Source organism: Barbus barbus (assembly GCF_936440315.1).
Source record: "Barbus barbus genome assembly, chromosome: 43".
Classification (NCBI taxonomy): Eukaryota; Metazoa; Chordata; class Actinopteri; order Cypriniformes; family Cyprinidae; genus Barbus; species Barbus barbus.
In genome coordinates, this window is record NC_136721.1 from 24,113,141 (window position 1) to 24,132,140 (window position 19,000).

Here is a 19,000-nt window from a genome sequence, read left to right on the forward strand (position 1 = left end):
ATAAGTGTTCTCTCTCTGTCTCTGTAGCCTCATGAGTTTGACGAGTGCCGGTTGGACATCAGCGTCAATGATAGCGTGTGGTATCTACGTGCTCAGGACCCAGAGCATCGCAACCAATGGATCGATTCCATCGAGCAACACAGGGTGAGTGTCTGTCTTTACCCAGCATGCTCTTCTCTCACACAGCCAGACTATTGACTATCAGTATTAAGTCTGGTTTCTGGCTGAGAACCGCCTATGTAGATGCAATCTGATCGACAACAACCACTGTTTTTTGTTATTTTTGTGACAAATTTGGGTGAATTACTCTGAAATCGGAAATAACAGTCAGACATTGCTGTCTTGTTTACTCTGTTACTAAAATAGCAAGCTCAGAGCTACCTGTCTAGAGGCTGCTTGCTGAGTCGTAAAACTAAATAATAACGCCTTGAGATGAGAAATCAGAGAGAAAAGACTGACTGTGTGTGACATTATGAATGTGATTCAGTCTTTCTGCATCATCTGAGCAGCTGAGCACTGAAGTGATTTACACACACACACACAGGAAGTCCGTTTAGATCACAAACGCCCAATTCTATGGTAACGCAAATGAAAACAATGAATGTTGATCATATGTGAAACCTCATACAGCAGTTCACATGTACGAACACACGCAGGCAGCAGTTCAGTACTAACGTGCATGAGTGAACTTACCAGTCGCATAGCTGTAGTAAAATACCCTTGAGAGAAAGGATGTGGGCAGGTGGAGACAGCGCAGGGGCTGGGGGTTGAGGACAGAGAACATCTGTGGTGGAAATCAAACTCTAGAAGTGTGGAAAAACCAAAACAATCAAAGGCTGATGAGGGGAAGTGATATGATATGAATCATGATATGAGCTACTGAGTGACAAAAAACTTGAGATAAGGTCTTATTGAAGGATTTTACACACACACACACACACACACTCTCGCTCTCTCTCTCTCTCTCTCTCTCTCTCTCTCTCTCTTAATAAAAAAGTGATTAAGTAACACTATATATATATATATATATATATATATATATATCAATATAACAAAATAAATCTAAACGAATGCATAATTATATATTAGATTAAATAAATATGCTTAATAAATAAAAGTGATTATTTAAAAAAAATGCAGTTAATTTATATAACTTTATTTTCATTCATTTAAATAAAATAAAATAAAAATAAATAATTCTAAATGAATAAATTATTACATATATGAAAAAATCACAAAAGTAATTTATAAATGTAAAAATGAAGAATTTTATATTTATTTGTTGATTTTATTTTAAAACATTTAAAAATAAAATAAGTATAAACTAATATACTTATTTTATAAGAAAATATATATTTTTTAAATAAAAAAATCATATAATAAAAAGTAATAAATAAAATATTTAAAAATGAATTGAGCATTAATTCCTTTAGTTTTATTAATTTAAAAAAATAATTAATTAGTAAGTGATTATAACTAAATAATTTTAAAATTCTTTAATTTTACCTATATTCCATCCTCTCTCTCTCTGTGTGTGTGTGTGTGTGTGTGTGTGTGTGTGTGTGTGTGTATTGCTCTGCCTTTTTCAGCGTCTGTCTGCTGAGTTTGCACAAGTGTTCAAGTCATGAGGACACACCCTGATCCACATGTGCTTCTGATTTCTGCCGCCCAGGGGAGGGGGGGTCACTCTTGCTCGCACACATTTCCCCATTCATTCTTCTCTTGACTCGAGGATGACCCCTCTCCGATAGTGACTCACGCACACATGGCTCTTCTTGGAACAAGCCTCGCAGTCTGAGTCACTGCTGAAATTCTTCCCAAGGACACTTTCCTTCTGCCTATCATTTCATTAGGGTACAAAGGGAATAGTCCCACACAGATCAGCTTTAGCAATGAATACTTTTAATGCAGACCCCATTATATGACATGACAGGTGGATTTATCACTATACAATTATCTTTGAAAATCCTGTGGTGCGGGAATCTGACAGCAGAAATAATGCATAACACGGTCTGACTGCAGAGCACAACATAGTCCGTTTGCACCTTTAATAACAAATCTGTGGCTTGAGTTACGTGAGGATATGACACTGACTCGTATGGGTGGAGCTGTTCAGATCTGTCTGTTGTTGCAGGTTGTGAGTGTGATCTGTCCATCTAATCGGAGCTGTATTGTGGTAAGCCTTTCACTCTCACTGTGTCAACACCACACACTCCCAATAAAGCTACTGTAAATGAGACGTGTGCTTGTGTATCTAAAAGACGTGCTTGATGTCATATAATCCCTTTTGTGCAGAGTCCATGACTTCAAAATATCAGCCCCGACTCAGCCTCACTAGGGATATTATCCTAATTAAAACTAAAACGATTACAAAAAACGCCATAAAACATCGATGTCACTTGAGATAAAATAATTGCTAATGGAAATAAAATTCAATGTATTTTATAAATCAAAGTATTAAAAAGAGTTAAAGTTAGTACTAAAATAACTAAAACTGAAATAAATGCACCTCTTTATTTAAAAAAATGAATGAAAATGTAACAAATTAAAATGTACATAGAAAATCTAAAAAGAACTAATGCAAAATCAGTGTTATTTTAGTATAATTATGTTGCCATTATAGTTTTTCATATTTTGAAACGGTTTCTATTTTTATTCTATTTTTAGTTTTTGATAATCTTTTTAATTTAATTTTTTTATTTTAGTAATCAAGTTGAATTTAAAATGAGAAATGTTACCTTGGCAGTTAGCTGAAATTGAGTTTTTAATATTTTATTTTATTTTGAGTAACAGATGTTTTTTATGCTTTTAGCTTTAGTCAACTTTTAATAACCCTTGTCAAAATATTAACAAAAACTATAACAGTATATTAATGATGCTAAAGTAACACTGCACACAAAATATTTTAATGATACTGCTGCTGAATTAAACATGTCACTGATTACAATGCCTCTTTTTTTTTTTTTCTCTCCTGCTGTCAGTTGATTAGGTTTATTGATTTGGGGTGGGTGTGTTAGTGAGAGAGAGAGAGAGAGAGAGCCTTAATGGATGTTAATATCCTGAAGTTTATCATCTGTGCACCAGTCTCTGAGGCCATTAATTGTGTAACAAAGACACGGCCATTATTTTTGATTTCTGATTGGTCAGTGGAGGTGTTATCAATTCCATAGTGACAGTAAGAGTGTGCTTGATTGGCTGGAGTGAATGTAGGACTGACCCATCTTTGGTTGAGACACTGAATGCTCTGGTTCTATCCTATAGTTACTGCCCACTCAACCGTACATGTGCTCACTGTTGCCATCTAGTGCTGGACGAGATTTAATTCCTCACTAAAGACAGTGTGTATGTTCAGTAAAGCGTATGTGAGTTTTTCCATATGCTATCCAAATTAAGGAATACAGTATCCCACAATGCAACATGTATACCATTCGGTTTCCAGTGTGATGTCTGCTTATGTAACTATTATTTTTTTATTGGCCTGCAGAAGCCAATTTCACACAGTTGGATTTAAAAAAGGCTAAATAATGGAGATGGTTATTAAAAATATTCCAAATAGCACACAATGTGTGTAATGTCATGTGACAACAATGTAGCAAACATAGTACTGTTTGAAGTGCTTGTCATTGCATGCTACATATTGTTTCAAATTTTAATTTGGCCAAAAACCAAAAACAAACAAAAAAAAAGTTTATTTAGTGATCCGTTAATCCAATGTATTTGGTTGAATGGGGAAAAAAAAAAACTAAAATTTTTTAATCCAGTCTGTATATTTAGCAAAATAGAGGTTTCTCCAAAACCATTTCAGCCAAAACCAAAAATGTTTCATATACTGGTTTTGAGAAATAGTGTATACTATGTAGCATACAGCAAATAGTACACTAGTATCACATACTGAACACAGCTAGAAGAATTCATCTGTATTTTAGTGTAAAATCTTGTGGCAGATGAACTTGAGAGATTGATTTAAAAAGAAAAAAGTTTATCCCCAATTCTGTTGTTTTGACTCTTATCTGCTTATAGTTGTACATTTATTTAATAATAGGTTGTTTTGACTGTAAAGTCATGTGTTTACGGGTGGTTCTTATCTACAGGAAAGGTTTGTTTGTGTTAGTGTATGTGTGTGTTCCTATTTCTCTCTTGGCTTTGTGTTCTGTGTGTGTGTGTGTGTGTTCAGACTGAACTCTGATTCACTGGATTCGTTTCAGTATGCGGAACATCACAGGGGAAGTAGTTGATTTTCAGATCGTATTTCATTCCATCTTTCAGATAAACTGTAATGAGTGAGTTTATTATTGTGGTACAGAGGTCAAATTTGTTCATGTGGAGGAAAGATACAGTAACCTGCCTTCATGCTCTGCTCAGAAGCCTCGTGGGGAGACAGTCATTGTGTGTGTTTATGCTGCTAAATAAACTCAGAAACTATTTTCAGAGGCTGTTACTCATGAAGTGAGCCACAGGAAAGCTCATGGAAGAGTTCATGGAAAGTGACTCTCTGGACTGTCTGTGTGTGTGTGTGTGAGTGACGTATCCTGAAGATGAAGTGGAAATTGATCAGGACACACACACCAGTTTATGTTGTTTTTAAAGTGTCATGTTTGTGTTTGACTGTAAATGGCAATGTGAATATGAACTGAATATGCAGTCCACACTTCTTATCTGTATTTTATATTAATTTATATGTAATACATATTAAATATCTATAAAATATATTAATATAAATTATAGAACATGAATATTTTTTGTATAGTGTTTGTCTTTATTATTTTATTAAAAATATTTTTAAAAAATTTAATGAACTGTGTGATATTGACACAAATAATTTCTCTATATTTTATGGGATTTTATAGATAATGATAATGATAACGATATTTTGTGGACGGCAGACCCCTAAAGTTTTTGATATTCTTCATATTCTGTGTGGGCAGTTCACACTGATAGAAATTAATCTTTTCCAACAAGTTTAAACTGATTTTTACATTTTATGGGCATTTTTACCATTATAAAGCCGTTTTTTCTAAAATGTTCAGTATCTTTTGAGTCAAATTCTTACATTTAATCAGTGGATTAGAAGACATTTGAGCTGTTACCAAGCAAGTGAAATCAACACAGAAGCTGCATCTGAAGTTGTATTTAGATGTATTTACACACTGTTTAATGCCAGACATTAATGCATTTGACCTACAATTACAAATGCATAAATCATTTTTTGATATGTTAAACACAAAACGATGAATACTGATATTTGAAATTATTTAAATAATAAAAGATACTATGAATGTGAAATTAAAACCTCCAGTAGGTGGCAGCAAGTGACTGTTAATAAGGGAGTCGTTGTGATTGAACCGAATAATTTAAACGGTTGATTCATTCAGGATCGAACCACCATCATTTGCTCACAGATGCAAAAAAGCGCTGTGCCTGTGGAATCATTTTTGTTGGCGAAATTGCACAAAAACGGGAAATGTGGTGTTTAGTCTCTTAATTAACTTCGTTTATGGAACTGTTGTAATCAATATCACATTTGTAATCATGGTAATATTTGGAGGAAAATGGCACTCTTCGTGTGAAATTGATCTACTATATGAATTGGTATAAATATATACATTTTCTCCCCTGTGTCGTGAATTTGTGATCATTCTTAAATGCATGTTAATAGACTGAATCATGCAGTGACAGAACACATTGTAAATGTGTACGGGCAATAGTCTAGACGTCACGTTTTGTATGCATGCACTGAAGGGGTGTTTTGAATATTTTTTGCAAAATATTCGATATCAAATCGCACATCGTTAAAACAACAATTACGATATTATCTCAGACGATATAAATCACACACCCCTATAATGAACTATTTATTCATTTTTTATTATATTATTATTATTACTATTAAAACTACTTATTTATCAACTATTTATATGAAAGAGATTTGATTTACGACTTGATGTTTTATTGCCTTGTGGCTGACTTGTGAATCTTTAGTGTAAAAACGCTCCTGAATATCACATTAAGCTCTGTCTCTCTGTGTCTGTGTGTTTAGGCTGAGTCCGGTTATGGCTCTGAGTCCAGTTTGAGGAGACACGGCTCCATGCTGTCCCTCACATCAGCCACCAGCGGATACTCCGCCACCTCCACCTCCTCCTTTAAGGTGAGGACACAAATAAAACGTACATTATTGAGCAATGCCAATATGGTAATAGGTCATGCCTCTCTACTCTGAACTCATAAGTTTGTGTTTCTGACCCACAGAAGGGTCACAGTCTGCGGGAGAAGCTGGCAGAGATGGAGACGTTTCGAGACATCCTGTGCAGGCAGGTGGACACGCTGCAGAAATACTTCGATGGCTGCGCTGACGCCGTGACCAAAGACGAGCTCCAGAGAGACAAGAGTGAGTAGACGGAGTGTGTTCTGGTGTGTGTGGGAGAGATGAGGATATCGAATATGCTGACAGACATGTTTAGACAACGCTGAAACTTATTCAGACTGCAGCGATGTCCAGATTCCTCTGCATGGGTGCCGTCGCTCTCGCTTGCTCTGGATGCATCTGTTGTTACAGCACAAGGGCCTGTTGATTCACACAAATGATCAACTGCTTCTTTTGTTCGTCCTTGTCCTCTCTCGCTGCGTTGTGTGCTACAGTATGTGTCAACTCTCAGTATGTGAGTGGGCCGATCTGAGCACCACCAACCACAGGGACATGAGTTCACACTGACTGTGTTTGTGTGTGTTTTCTCTGCTCAGTCGTGGAGGACGATGAAGATGGTTTCCCTACCACTCGTTCCAATGGAGAATTCCTACATAACAACAACGGCAGCAAGGAGAAACGTGAGTGTTTTTACTGATTTCTGCATGTGGGACACTTCAGCAGGTTTTTCACGCTCAATGAATTCTCTCTGATTCAGCTCGAGGAGACAGTAACTGGGGCGCCACTGACATTATGAGCAGTTTGTCCACTTAATTTGCTCCAGTGAACCAGTCATTTGAGCCTGCTGTAAGGAACTGTGTGAAATCTATAACATAAAGTCAGCATATCTCCAGTGGAGCTGTGTTTGAGATGTTTTCACTGAGTTGTGCATTTATGCATAATTTGTTTTAGAGAAATAATATGTGGCTGAATTGAATGTGGCCATCAAACTGTTTCCGTCTTTGTATAATGTAACAAAGGACCTCAGATGTATTGCTCTGTGCCCAAACCAAACATGACAAGTTTTTTTGTCTTTATTGAAAACAAAAAGACTTAATAGAGAGCATATAACTTATTATAGATATGTTATACATTTTAAAATATATATTATTTTATATATATATATATATATATATATATATATATATATATATATATATATATATATATATACTAACTACTAATTATAACTACTGTTTTATATATTTTTTTAAATCTAAATAATATATAGTGTATATTGTCTAAATATACAATAAATATCAATGTAAATAAGTTAATATGAGTGTGTGTGTGTATATGTGTATATATATATATATATATATATATATATATATATATATATATATATATATATATATATATATATATATGTATGTGTGTGTAATTTTTTTTAAATATAATTTTATATTATGTTTTTAAAGATAGATAATGCATATAAAATATAATACATGTAGAATATTAATGAATATTATGACTTGATGTTTTATTGCATTATGCCTGATTTGGAGTCTGTGTAACACTGTCTGGCAAATTAATGTCTTGATGCTTCAGAGTGTGACTAGGTTTGTTCTCTCTCCCCATCAGTATTCCAGTGTTTGAGTCATAAAGGCATTAATGGGATAGATTTTAAAGGAGAGGCCATCACGTTCAAGGCGACCACGGCGGGGATCTTGGCTACGCTTTCCCACTGCATCGACCTGATGGTGAAGAGAGAGGACAGCTGGCAGAAGAGACTGGATAAGGTACGAAGCTCGGGCGTCTGGAGCTCGTCCTTGAGCTGATCAAATCAGAAGAGAGCTGGTGTTTCTGTAATTCAGGGCTCTGTTTGTAGGCCGCTGCTGTGATTGTGTCTCTGACAGAGCGAAATATATTTCCCTGACTGTGAAAATAAAACATTTATTGTAGTGTGAAGCTAAAAAAATACCTACAGTTAAGTCATGTGTGAACGGGATCTGGTGTCAAATTAGGGTACATCTGCCATGGCAATTCACAGCTAGTTGTAATTTTGGCATAAATATTTTGCATTGATGCTATATGTGAACAAATATGATACATTAGTAGGCGGAGCAAAGTAGGGCTTCCATGACTACTACTTTATACTAATCAACTAGTCACCCAGAGCAGAAGACCACTGTTCAGTTTCTTGTATTGTCAAATGTATTTGGTTTTCATGCACAAATAATGTCACCCACTGACATAGAAGAAATGCAACTGAAGTCAAATGACCCATGGCTAGTTGACACAAGCATCAAATACTGGTGCAACTTATCGACTAGTTTGTGCAAACTAGTTTCCGTAACTTAAAGCTGAAAAAATAAAAATAGAAATATTGGATAAAAATGTAAACAATGTTATCAAAGTTAGACTAACCAAAATAAAATAAGTTCTCATTCTGTCTCAAATTATTGAAACAGAAATTTATATAATTTTTTAAAACTTTATTGAAATATAAAAAATGACGTAAAAACATAAAATTACTCAAACTTAAAATTAAAACTGAAAATATGTATTTAAAAAAAAATTAATAAATGCTGTACAAATGATATATAACAAAATGACTAAAACTTAAAGAAAAAGCAAAATGAAAAGTGAAAATATAAAAAAGATCATTCAAAATATTAATAAACACTGTCATCCTATATAAATAATACATAAAAAAACTTAAATTAAAAGGAAAACTGAAAATATAAAAATGAAAGTAAATTGAAAATATCAGTAAATATTAAAATTCTATATAAGCAATACTAAAATGACACCAGAAGAAACTACTATAAGAAGTCCTATGTCAGTTTTAGCCAATCAGAACATTTTGCATGACAGCAGTGTGACGGGACTCTATCATTTTTCATTAATATGCAGCAAACATAAACATCTTTTCAAACATGTGCATTTAGCTCTCCTGTTGAAACTACTATAGTCATATAGTGAAATAGTATTTTATTTAAATCACTATACTTCCAGCGCCCGCTATTGCAAATTGTGCTAGTGCTGCTCATTTCTATATAAAAATCATATCTGTCATCAGAGTTTGAGAGATGGAAGCCATGCTCATAAACATGGGAAGCTGTGAATAACTGCTGCAGTATCTTTACCAGCGAAGTGCCTCCAGCAGTTTTAATGGGTTTGTGTGTGAATGTGGAGCGTGTGATACAGAGGTGGAGCTGAAGCCGTCTGCCGATGTGTCGCAGTCAGCAGCATTCAGCACAATACTGACACATACAATCGGAGCGAGAACACAGGCGTTTTGCTCCTGTCTGAACAATGGAGCGCTTCAGAACAGTCCTCTGCCCAGATCACACCGAGACGAGATCTACTCACCCCAAGACATTAAACATCACGCAGTGTTTAGTCAGCTAAAGCCGTTCCCCCTCTCTTGCTTTCTACAGGAGATGGAGAAGAGGAGGAGGGTGGAGGAGGCATATAAATCAGCCCTGTCCGAGCTGAAGAATAAGTCTCATTTTGGAGGGCCTGATTACGAGGTGGGTTCGGTTTAAGCAGATGAATTTTGTGAAGTAGGCAGAGCTGTAAACTGTATGGAGATGTTCATGTTGTTCTGTCCATCAGGAGGGTCCAAACAGCCTGATCAATGAAGACGAGTTCTTTGACGCTGTGGAGGCCGCTCTGGACCGACAGGACAAAATAGAAGAACAAGTGTGTAAATACAGACATTCAAAGTCTTAAATGAGATCGCAGAAGTCTGAATTATCTTTTGAAGATAGCTTTAATTTGAGAGTGGAAAAACAAATTGTGCTACCATCTAATGTGATTACTAAACTTTAAAATACTATGCCTTTTTTTGTCAGCTGAACCCCTTAGATATAAAATATTTACTTGAAGAACCCACATTTTATATTTTTATTAAATTAATACAATTTAACAACACGTACACGTTCATAGTTTTCTGATATTGTTAAATTGTCACATGAATTAATGTAATTTTCTTTAAGTTTTGCAGTTTGATGTTTTTAAATTAATATATATAAAAAATAAAAAAAAATTATATTAACTTTTTAACTTTATAAAAATAAGGATATAAATATATTACTGGTATAAATATAATTTTTTTTTTATTTTACGCTGCAAGTCACAATGCTAATATTTGTTTAAATTTTTTTTTTTAAATCACTTTCAAATGTTCAAGTTTTTAAACTGGTGAAATGCTATACATTTATTTTATTTGATTAATATGACTGCTTCATGTTCAAAGTCAAAACGTGGTGCTATTGCATGTTCTACGGGCTTATTTAGAGCTTGTTTTTAAACTAAAAGTCCCACACTGAACACACAATAAAAATGTTTTTATATTATTTTGAATATTATTTAATACATTCACTTATATAGATTTTGCTGGTTTCACACAATAATATTTTTATTGCCTTTCTTTGAAAGTCTTATTGTATCAGCAAAATCCAAGATCAACTGACCTATAATACATATGTATTGAGAGAATATATATATATATCATTTTAGCATTAGAATCAATTTAAATGCATTTGTGCTTACCTTTTTTGTATTTGAATGCATGTCTCAGCCTTTTTATAAAGTTTGTTCAGGTATTAAAAAGGTTTTAAAACCTCTGCAGATAATAGGATGCATTAAACTCATTTGCATAAATGTAAATTTAATGTGTGTTTTCAGATATTTAAGAATGTAAAGCAAATATATATAAAAAAAGCATTTTATAGTCTGGTTATTATCCTTAATGCATCCTCTTATTGAGCAGGAATCACCAGAGCACTCTATTCTAAGGAAAATAAATAATTATAAACAATAACATATTAACATTTCACCATCCAATGGAGAAAATCAATTATATTATTTTCCTCTGATTATTCAGTTTCACTCTGAAATACGTTTATCATTAATTAATGTGTGTTTTTGTAGTCTCAGTGTGAGAAGAGCAGGATACAGAGGAGCAGTTCAGTGCCTTCAGGAGACGTCTACTCCAGTGTGGGCTCTCACCGATTCGCTGAGAAAGTGAGTTCATTCTTCTCATCGTGATCGTCTGTAGACATCTTCCTGTGTCCCTGTGGTGCTCTGTTTTTCTGTCTTGGGCTCTTTGGGGTTTGTTTTCTCCTGATGAAGCTGCATTTCTCTCTTCCTCACCCGTGTAGCCCCCCTCTCGTCCTTCCTCTCCCTCATCTTCTGCTGTAGCCTTCACTCCTTCGCTCCATGAGCACAGATTCAGTGCTGAGGTAACAGCGCCCTCTAGCACACTCATCCAACACTGTTATGGCATGAGATGACTTGACCTTACATCTCACACCAATACGTGCATAATGGCTGTGTTTCAAACCCTAACGAGCTGCCTACTTAGTCAGCGGGACATTCTGCACATCATTCCAAACATTTGAATGTGTCCTGCGTTAAATGAACCCAGGAAACATTTTTACACAGAAAGTGCATTCCAGGAGAAAAATATTAATTTGATCAAATGTCAATTTATTTTAAAAATTCTGCAGATTTACCACAATATGTTGCTTTGGAAAAAAAAAAAAGCATTTCTACTAAATGCACAAATGTAAATGTAATACATATGTAAATATTTTCAGCTTTTCAAAAATGTCAAGCAAATATATTAAATAAAATAATGAACAATGCACCTTAATCTGAGTTTCATAGTGCCTTCTTTTTCAGCATTTTTGTGCATGATATTAATGTGGGTATGATGCTGTGCTAATGCCCAAATCTGCTGTCAGTCAAGGGAGTCCATTAGGTTTGAAAACACAGCCAGTCATTTTATTGGCAAGTTTGCATGATGGACAAACATATACGGTTTAAACAGCACATTAAAACCACACGGTCTGCCCTGGTATCGCTATTTTGTGTTTGCCTTTTAAATTTGCAGCTAATAATGCTTTTTATTGCTTTTTAATGTGATAATTTGCATGTATAATACCTTCTAGGATTTCTCTTACTTTGTCACCTTGAAATCAAAATGCAGCTAATTTGCTTTAATTCCTGGTCTTGTACATGTTTGTACTATGTAATAAAGCGCTGATAAAATGGCATTAAATAAATAGTCATTGTTTTAGGTTGCTTTTGAATGCAGCCGTTCTAAAACCAGTAGTTTAATGCTGATTAATATAATAAAGTTTTGGGAGTAATATGACATGCCTGTTAGCTTTGGGATATGTGCCAATTCTCTGGAGGAAGAACTTGACCTCAGAAAAGTGTGTGCTGGTGGTGTTTCTGAAGGGGAGAAGTTTTCTTTTTGTTTCATTCAGAAATACAGAAGTAATCTAACATTACAGAAGAGCAGTGGTTTGTGAAAGCCGATCATATTTAGTCAGTATTGTGTAATGCTGACTTTCAGTGTTATTAATCTAGATCCTCTTAAATGAGAGGGCATGACCTCTGACCTTGTTCTGTTGTGTTTTGGACAGGTGGAGGAGATGGTTCAGAATCACATGACCTACTCGCTGCAGGACGTGGGTGGAGATGCTAACTGGCAGCTGGTGGTGGAAGAGGGAGAGATGAAGGTGTGTGTAATATATTAGTTTGATCTGATGTGTGTGCTTTAGTCCACAGACTCAATCTCCGTCTGTGTTTGTCTCTCTCAGGTGTACCGGCGTGAGGTGGAGGAGAACGGGATCGTGCTGGACCCTCTGAAGGCCACACACAGTGTCAAAGGGGTCACAGGTCACGAGGTCTGCCACTACTTCTGGAATACAGATGTTCGTAACGACTGGGAGAGTGAGTATATATACACATACAACACATATTAATGACATTAAAGCTTAACGTGACCACATCAGTCACTTATGTAGCATTCTTTCTTTTTTTCCTCTCTCTCTGAGATCCACTTATAATTTGTACGTCTTTTGCAGCAAAAACATGATCAGTTCTGAGTCAGCTTATTAATCACTTTTATAAAATTTAAGAATTACAAAAATTCATTATCTCTATTCTTATTCATGTTTTGGCATATATGAGTATGATTAAATATTTTTAGCAAATTAAACAATTAAATCTAAAAAGCATATATCATTTTAATATTAATCATATTAGGTCAGTATGATTCTTTTTTTTTTTTTGTCTATACCATGGTTGCATTTATTTGATCAAAACTATAGTAAAAACAGTAATATTGTGAAAAATTATTACAATAAAAAGAACTGTTTTCTATTATATTTTAAAATGTAATTTATTCCTGGGATGCAAAGCTGAATTTTCTGAAGAGGTTGTTTTGAGTTGTGATTTGTGTAGAACAGTGTTATTTTGGTATTTTTATACTATTATAGTTTTAATTCATTAATTCACTTTTTATTTAGCTTCAAATGATATTTTCAGTTATTTTATTTATTCATTTATTTGTAATTTTGTCCATTTGTCATATATATATTTATTTATGCTGTTTAGGTTAATGTAGTTTTATTTCAGTTTTAGTTCAATTTATTTATATCCGTTAGTGCTTTAACTTAAAATTATTTCAGTTAATTATCACAGTAGGATTTTAGATTTTAATTTAGTTTACATTTTTCCATTTAAGTTTTTGTATTTTACTTCACCAATAAATAAGTTTTTTTATTTTTTTTTATAAGTTTTAGTTAATGAACCCTGGTATGTAGTTCAAAATGTTAAAAATCTTTTTTGTTGTTGTATGATGGCACTTGTCTAAATATAATCTAATAAAGCTATGATATCATTAATAATGGAGCACATTCAATGACTCGGCACAGTTTGGCCTGTGAAAGCACCATATACTCTTACCATGCTTTTACATGCTTTAATACAGTGACTTACCAGAACACTTCCCCTTCCCAGATAATTCAGCCGTACCTCCTAATGATCACTGGCATAATCGATAGTGATGCATCATGGGTAGAATTACTCATCGTCGTCTTGTACCTCTGTGTTTCAGCCCTCACTTGACTTTAGCTTTATCAGCTTTTGTTTTTGTCTCTGTCTCCAGCTACTGTCGAAAACTTCAACATCGTGGAAACGCTGTCTGATAACGCCATCATCATCTACCAGACTCATAAGGTGAGAGGAGTGCACGCTTTCTCCAAGGCACTTCTTCGTAGTGATTTGATTGATTCTGACAGTGTTTTGTGTTTTGGTCCGTGTAGAGAGTGTGGCCAGCGTCCCAGAGAGACGTCTTATACCTGTCTTCCATTCGTAAGATTATAGCCAATAACGAGAACGATCCAGACACATGGCTCGTCTGCAACTTTTCAGTCGAGCACGAGAATGCCCAGGTGAGTCTGGTCTCCATGGCAACTGCTGAGTCAATCTATCTGTGTCGCCTCTGTTTAACCAGCAGCAGTTTAACGAGTTTGGTGCAACATTTAATGCATTCATGGCTTCTGTGGATCAATTCTGACTTGTGTGTGTGTATATATATATTTATATATATATTTATTTATGGCTCACTGTTTTGTTGTTTTTGTCCTCATGTAGCCAAACAACAGATGCGTTCGTGCTAGAATCAACATTGCGATGATCTGCCAGACGCTGGTCAGTCCTCCAGAGGGAGACAAAGAGATCAGCAGAGACAACATCCTGTGCAAAATCACTTACGTGGCCAATGGTTAGAGGAACCTCTCACCTATAATCTTCATAAATAGCTATTAAATTACCCAAGTAAGATAAAGGAAAATATAAAACATAAATAATTTGTTTGTGGCTGCAGTGAATCCTGGCGGCTGGGCTCCTGCGTCTGTCCTGAGGGCCGTCGCGAAGAGAGAATATCCCAAATTCCTCAAGCGCTTCACTTCCTACGTCCAGGAGAAAACTGCCGGAAAGCCCATCCTCTTCTGAGCACCAGGTACACCAGACTACATCTGATGACTTTATACGTCAGCAGTGACCCCAATATTAGCCAGAGTCAGACTTTTAACTACATGTTGTCTTTTAAAAAAAAAAAAAATATATATATATATATATATATATATATATATATATATATATATATATATATATATATATATATATATATATATATATATATATATATATATATATATATATATATATATATATATATGGGAAGTCGTGGCCTAATGGTTAGAGAGTCGGACTCGTAATCGAAAGGTTGCGGGTTCGAGCCCTGGACATCAGTAAATGTCCAGCGCTCTCTCCACCCTCAATACCACGACTGAGGTGCCCTTGAGCAATTGCTCAATACCACGACTTGAGGTGCCCCCAATTGCTCCCCGGGCGCCGCAGCATGGCTGCCCACTGCTCCGGGTGTGTGTTCACGGTGTGTGTGTGTGTGCATTTGTTCACTACTCACTGCTGTGTGTGTGCACTTGGATGGGTTAAACGCAGAGCACCAATTTCGAGTATGGGTCACCATACTTGACAATACGTCACGACTTTACTTTATATATATATATATATATATATATATATATATATATATATATATATATATATATATATATATATATATATATTACTATTGGTATTTTATGATTATTTTACTGTTATTGTTATAATATATTTAATTGTATATTATTATTTTCACTATAGGTTTTTATTTATTTGATCATTGTTGTTATTATGCATTTTATTAATTGTTATTATGCATTTCATCATGTGTTATTGTTATTTTACTATTATTACTATTGGTATTGTTGTTGTAATTATGTATTTTATTAGTTATGGTACTCTATATTTAATATTATTATTTTTCTATCATTAATCTTATTATCTTATTGTTGTTATTACTATTTCTATGAATTGTTTATATATTTAATATAATATTATTGTTTTTTAGTTATTATTATTTTTTATTATTTGTACTATTTTTTTTTTATTTTTTTTAATGAAATTCATTATTTGCCATTGTTTGCAGTTCCCCAGTTCTGCCATGGATGTGCCCGAGCGCCTCTAGTTCCTGCACACTCTTCTAGCTACAGCACACTCTAGTGACACAGAAAACTCATCGCGCCCCTTCTCCAGACTGTTCTGAATCCCGCTGCCACAGGAAGCCCCTGCGGCGGCCCATCGGTAGACGCTTGATGCCATTCTGTAGCGCCACACTAGCTCACACAGACAGAGGACTAGAAATGCCAATGTCTGTCCCATGTTTTCTGGCAGAGATCTATATTGATATGAATATATATGTATGCATGTAAGTAAGTGAGGTGGGGAGTTTCTATATAACGGAGAGTTTTGAAGCTGAACACATGAGACCGGCTCTGTTTAAGTCTTGTTTTTTCTGTTTTGAACAAACATTTCAGCTTTGCTTTCATTGTCCTCATATAATTGTTGTTTGGGGAAATCAAAGGCATGTTTGTGAGTGAACTCTATGAAGCTGCCTTTCGTCTCGATGTTGGCCGTCTCTTTTATGAAGCGCAGCATCTGCCGCTGACGAGGAGACGCTTCATTTCTTTGTCCATTTAGTTATATCCGTGTCTCAGCAGCTGATATACCGTAGCACAATTCCAGATCGATCGTAACCTCCAGAAATTTTTAATACGGCAGAAAAACTTTGCGCGCAGATTATTTGTATATAATTTCATTATTGCTTCAGATCGTCAGTCGATGCTTTTACCTGACTAATCCGACTCATATGCCTTAGTGTGTGTGTGTGTGTGTGTGTGTGAGAGACTGAGAGGTGTGTATCGACTCAAACATTTCTAGAAAAGTGCCTCATTATTGATCTTGCTGATCGTACCGCCCACGTCCGTTATATCCAAACTACAGCCACAGACCAACCTGGCATTCTGTAGTGTTTATACAAAGATCAGTTCATATTGATTTCTTACCTCAAGCTATTATTTAAACGTGATTTTGCAATCAGACCGAGTCGTCAGAAGAGCATTCTCTTATTGGAGGAGCCCTGACGCCAATCAAATTCACTGTCCAATAGAGAGATGCCGTTCAAATTTGGGGCATAGATGATATGTAGTTGTAGATCAGGTAGAATTAGTTGCATTTATTTATTTTTTCTTGATTAAATTTAAAGTGTAAAAGTAAATCTTAAGCATTAGTAAACAATCTTAAAAGGCACTAACTGGCAAAATATGATGTTCTTACTCAGTATTTTTGTCATGTTTTCCAGTAAAACAATCTACAAATTCTTAAATCAGGATATATTTACTTGAACTAAAATTAAGATATTAAGTCTTGTTTTCTTAAATTATGCTTGAAACAAGAATGTCAGTGGGGTAATTTTTTTATTTTATTTTTTTTAACCCACTGACAGATATTTTTCTTTGTTTTAGGCACATAAATATAAAAAATATATAAATATTATTTTGTGCTTTAAATAAGAAAAAAAAATCTTTAATTTTTTCCCCCCTTTGAATTAAATATTTTTAACCCACTGACTGATATTTTTCTTGATTTAAGGATGATTTCGCTTCATTTTGATCTATTTTTCAGAAAAGTTTTTCTGAAAAAAAAAAAATCTTAATTCTTAAAACAAGAGAAAATAAATCTCTCAGTGGGGTTAAAAAATATATATATTTCCCTTTGAAATAAATGTATTTTTTAGTCCGATGCCAAATATAATTTTTTTTAATTCATTTAATTTACATAATTTTTTCAGAAAATGTTTGCATACATTTTGCACCTACAGTAAGTAAAATGACTTGATCAAATTAGTTTATGCTTAAAACAAGCAAAAATATATGTCAGTGGGAAAAAAAAAATATCTAGTTTTCCCTTTGAATTAAATTGATTTTTTTAAATACATTTTCTGACGTTTTTTTAAGCGTAAATTCACTTGATTTTGATAAATATATTGCATCCTGTATTTTGCATTTCCAATAAATGTGATGATTTAAGAATTTTTAAATATTTATACTGGAGAACAAGTCCAAAAAAAAAAACCTGAACAAGAAAATAACTAAGACAAGAGCTTTTACATTTTTTTGCGAAACATTTTCATTGGTCAAACTGTTCCCATGATAGACTGTTAAAGACACCGTAGAGGACGACGAGTAGAGCAGGCGCACGACAACATCTGAGTATTTACGATTCATAAAACGCCACTCTCGTAAACCTTAAACATTCCAGACACTCACTGAACCAGAATGTACGAATCCACCGGAGTGAAACAGTAAAGCTGAATGTGTTACTTTAACAAACGCACACCTGATTTCCCCACCGAGGTGAGCGTTTGCTGATTGGAGGGTTTATCGGTGGAAACAGCCAATCAGGAGTGGCGTTGTGCTTGCGTGTGCGGCCGTCTAATCCAGTCTAGTGTGTTATTAGTTGCATTTGCACTGAATGTAATGTCGTTGGGGTTCAGATGTTTCGTGTACATAGCGTGTCACACTAAAGGTGTCAGGATGAACTTGTACTGTGAATAGAGGGCGGCACCGCGGCCCTGTGTAGAGAGGAATAAAATGATTGACATCTTTCTGCACCTTTGACTCGTGTCATTTATTCTTTGTGCAATTAATGCTTGTTTGGATCCATGTTCTCTTTTATTTAGGAGTTTTAAAACGCTCAAATAAGTGATTTTTCATTATTTGATTCAGATCTTGTTTAAAGTGTATATTATTGATTTATAACACATTTGCAATACTTCATTTGTTGTTAAACATGTTAATGTTCACAGTTACACAGTCTATTATTGACTGGTTTGCCACTAACCAATGAAATGCGCTGTGGGCGGAGCGATACATGTAGCCCCACCCCATTCTGCAGGCAAACTGCAGATTTTAAAATTGTCATGGCATGAAAAACCCTATTTTTCTTTGATCTTTTGAAAGGTCTTTGTACCATTAAATCATTCAGTCCCGACAAGACACCCAATAAAAACGGATCATTTCAAAATGAGTGCTGAAAATTATTTTGGCAAATATATGAAAAAAAAGACAATATAAGGGAACCTCATATTTAAGTAAAAATGCAAAT

At 34.6% G+C, this 19,000-nt stretch overlaps 1 protein-coding gene across 4 annotated transcripts in view; it reads left to right on the top strand.

The window, feature by feature from the left end:
• The window catches only part of LOC306862557 (ceramide transfer protein), a 35,858-nt gene extending 17,346 nt beyond the window's left edge, over positions 1 to 18,512 (top strand). Inside the window, exons 3-19 of one of the 4 annotated variants that reach the window (XM_079405434.1) lie at positions 28 to 144; positions 2,135 to 2,176; positions 6,038 to 6,145; positions 6,247 to 6,385; positions 6,739 to 6,822; positions 7,766 to 7,923; positions 9,568 to 9,660; positions 9,746 to 9,832; positions 11,066 to 11,158; positions 11,296 to 11,376; positions 12,568 to 12,663; positions 12,745 to 12,877; positions 14,097 to 14,167; positions 14,254 to 14,382; positions 14,585 to 14,714; positions 14,817 to 14,951; positions 15,984 to 18,512. In XM_079405434.1, coding sequence (XP_079261560.1) covers positions 28 to 144; positions 2,135 to 2,176; positions 6,038 to 6,145; positions 6,247 to 6,385; positions 6,739 to 6,822; positions 7,766 to 7,923; positions 9,568 to 9,660; positions 9,746 to 9,832; positions 11,066 to 11,158; positions 11,296 to 11,376; positions 12,568 to 12,663; positions 12,745 to 12,877; positions 14,097 to 14,167; positions 14,254 to 14,382; positions 14,585 to 14,714; positions 14,817 to 14,944 — 1,689 coding nt within the window. In that variant the 3' untranslated portion in view covers positions 14,945 to 14,951; positions 15,984 to 18,512. The remainder of the gene's footprint in view (positions 1 to 27; positions 145 to 2,134; positions 2,177 to 6,037; positions 6,146 to 6,246; positions 6,386 to 6,738; positions 6,823 to 7,765; positions 7,924 to 9,567; positions 9,661 to 9,745; positions 9,833 to 11,065; positions 11,159 to 11,295; positions 11,377 to 12,567; positions 12,664 to 12,744; positions 12,878 to 14,096; positions 14,168 to 14,253; positions 14,383 to 14,584; positions 14,715 to 14,816; positions 14,952 to 15,983) is intronic. The other 3 variants (XM_079405436.1, XM_079405435.1, XM_079405437.1) reach the window with 3 other exon arrangements.
• The last annotated feature ends 488 nt before the right edge of the window (positions 18,513 to 19,000 follow it).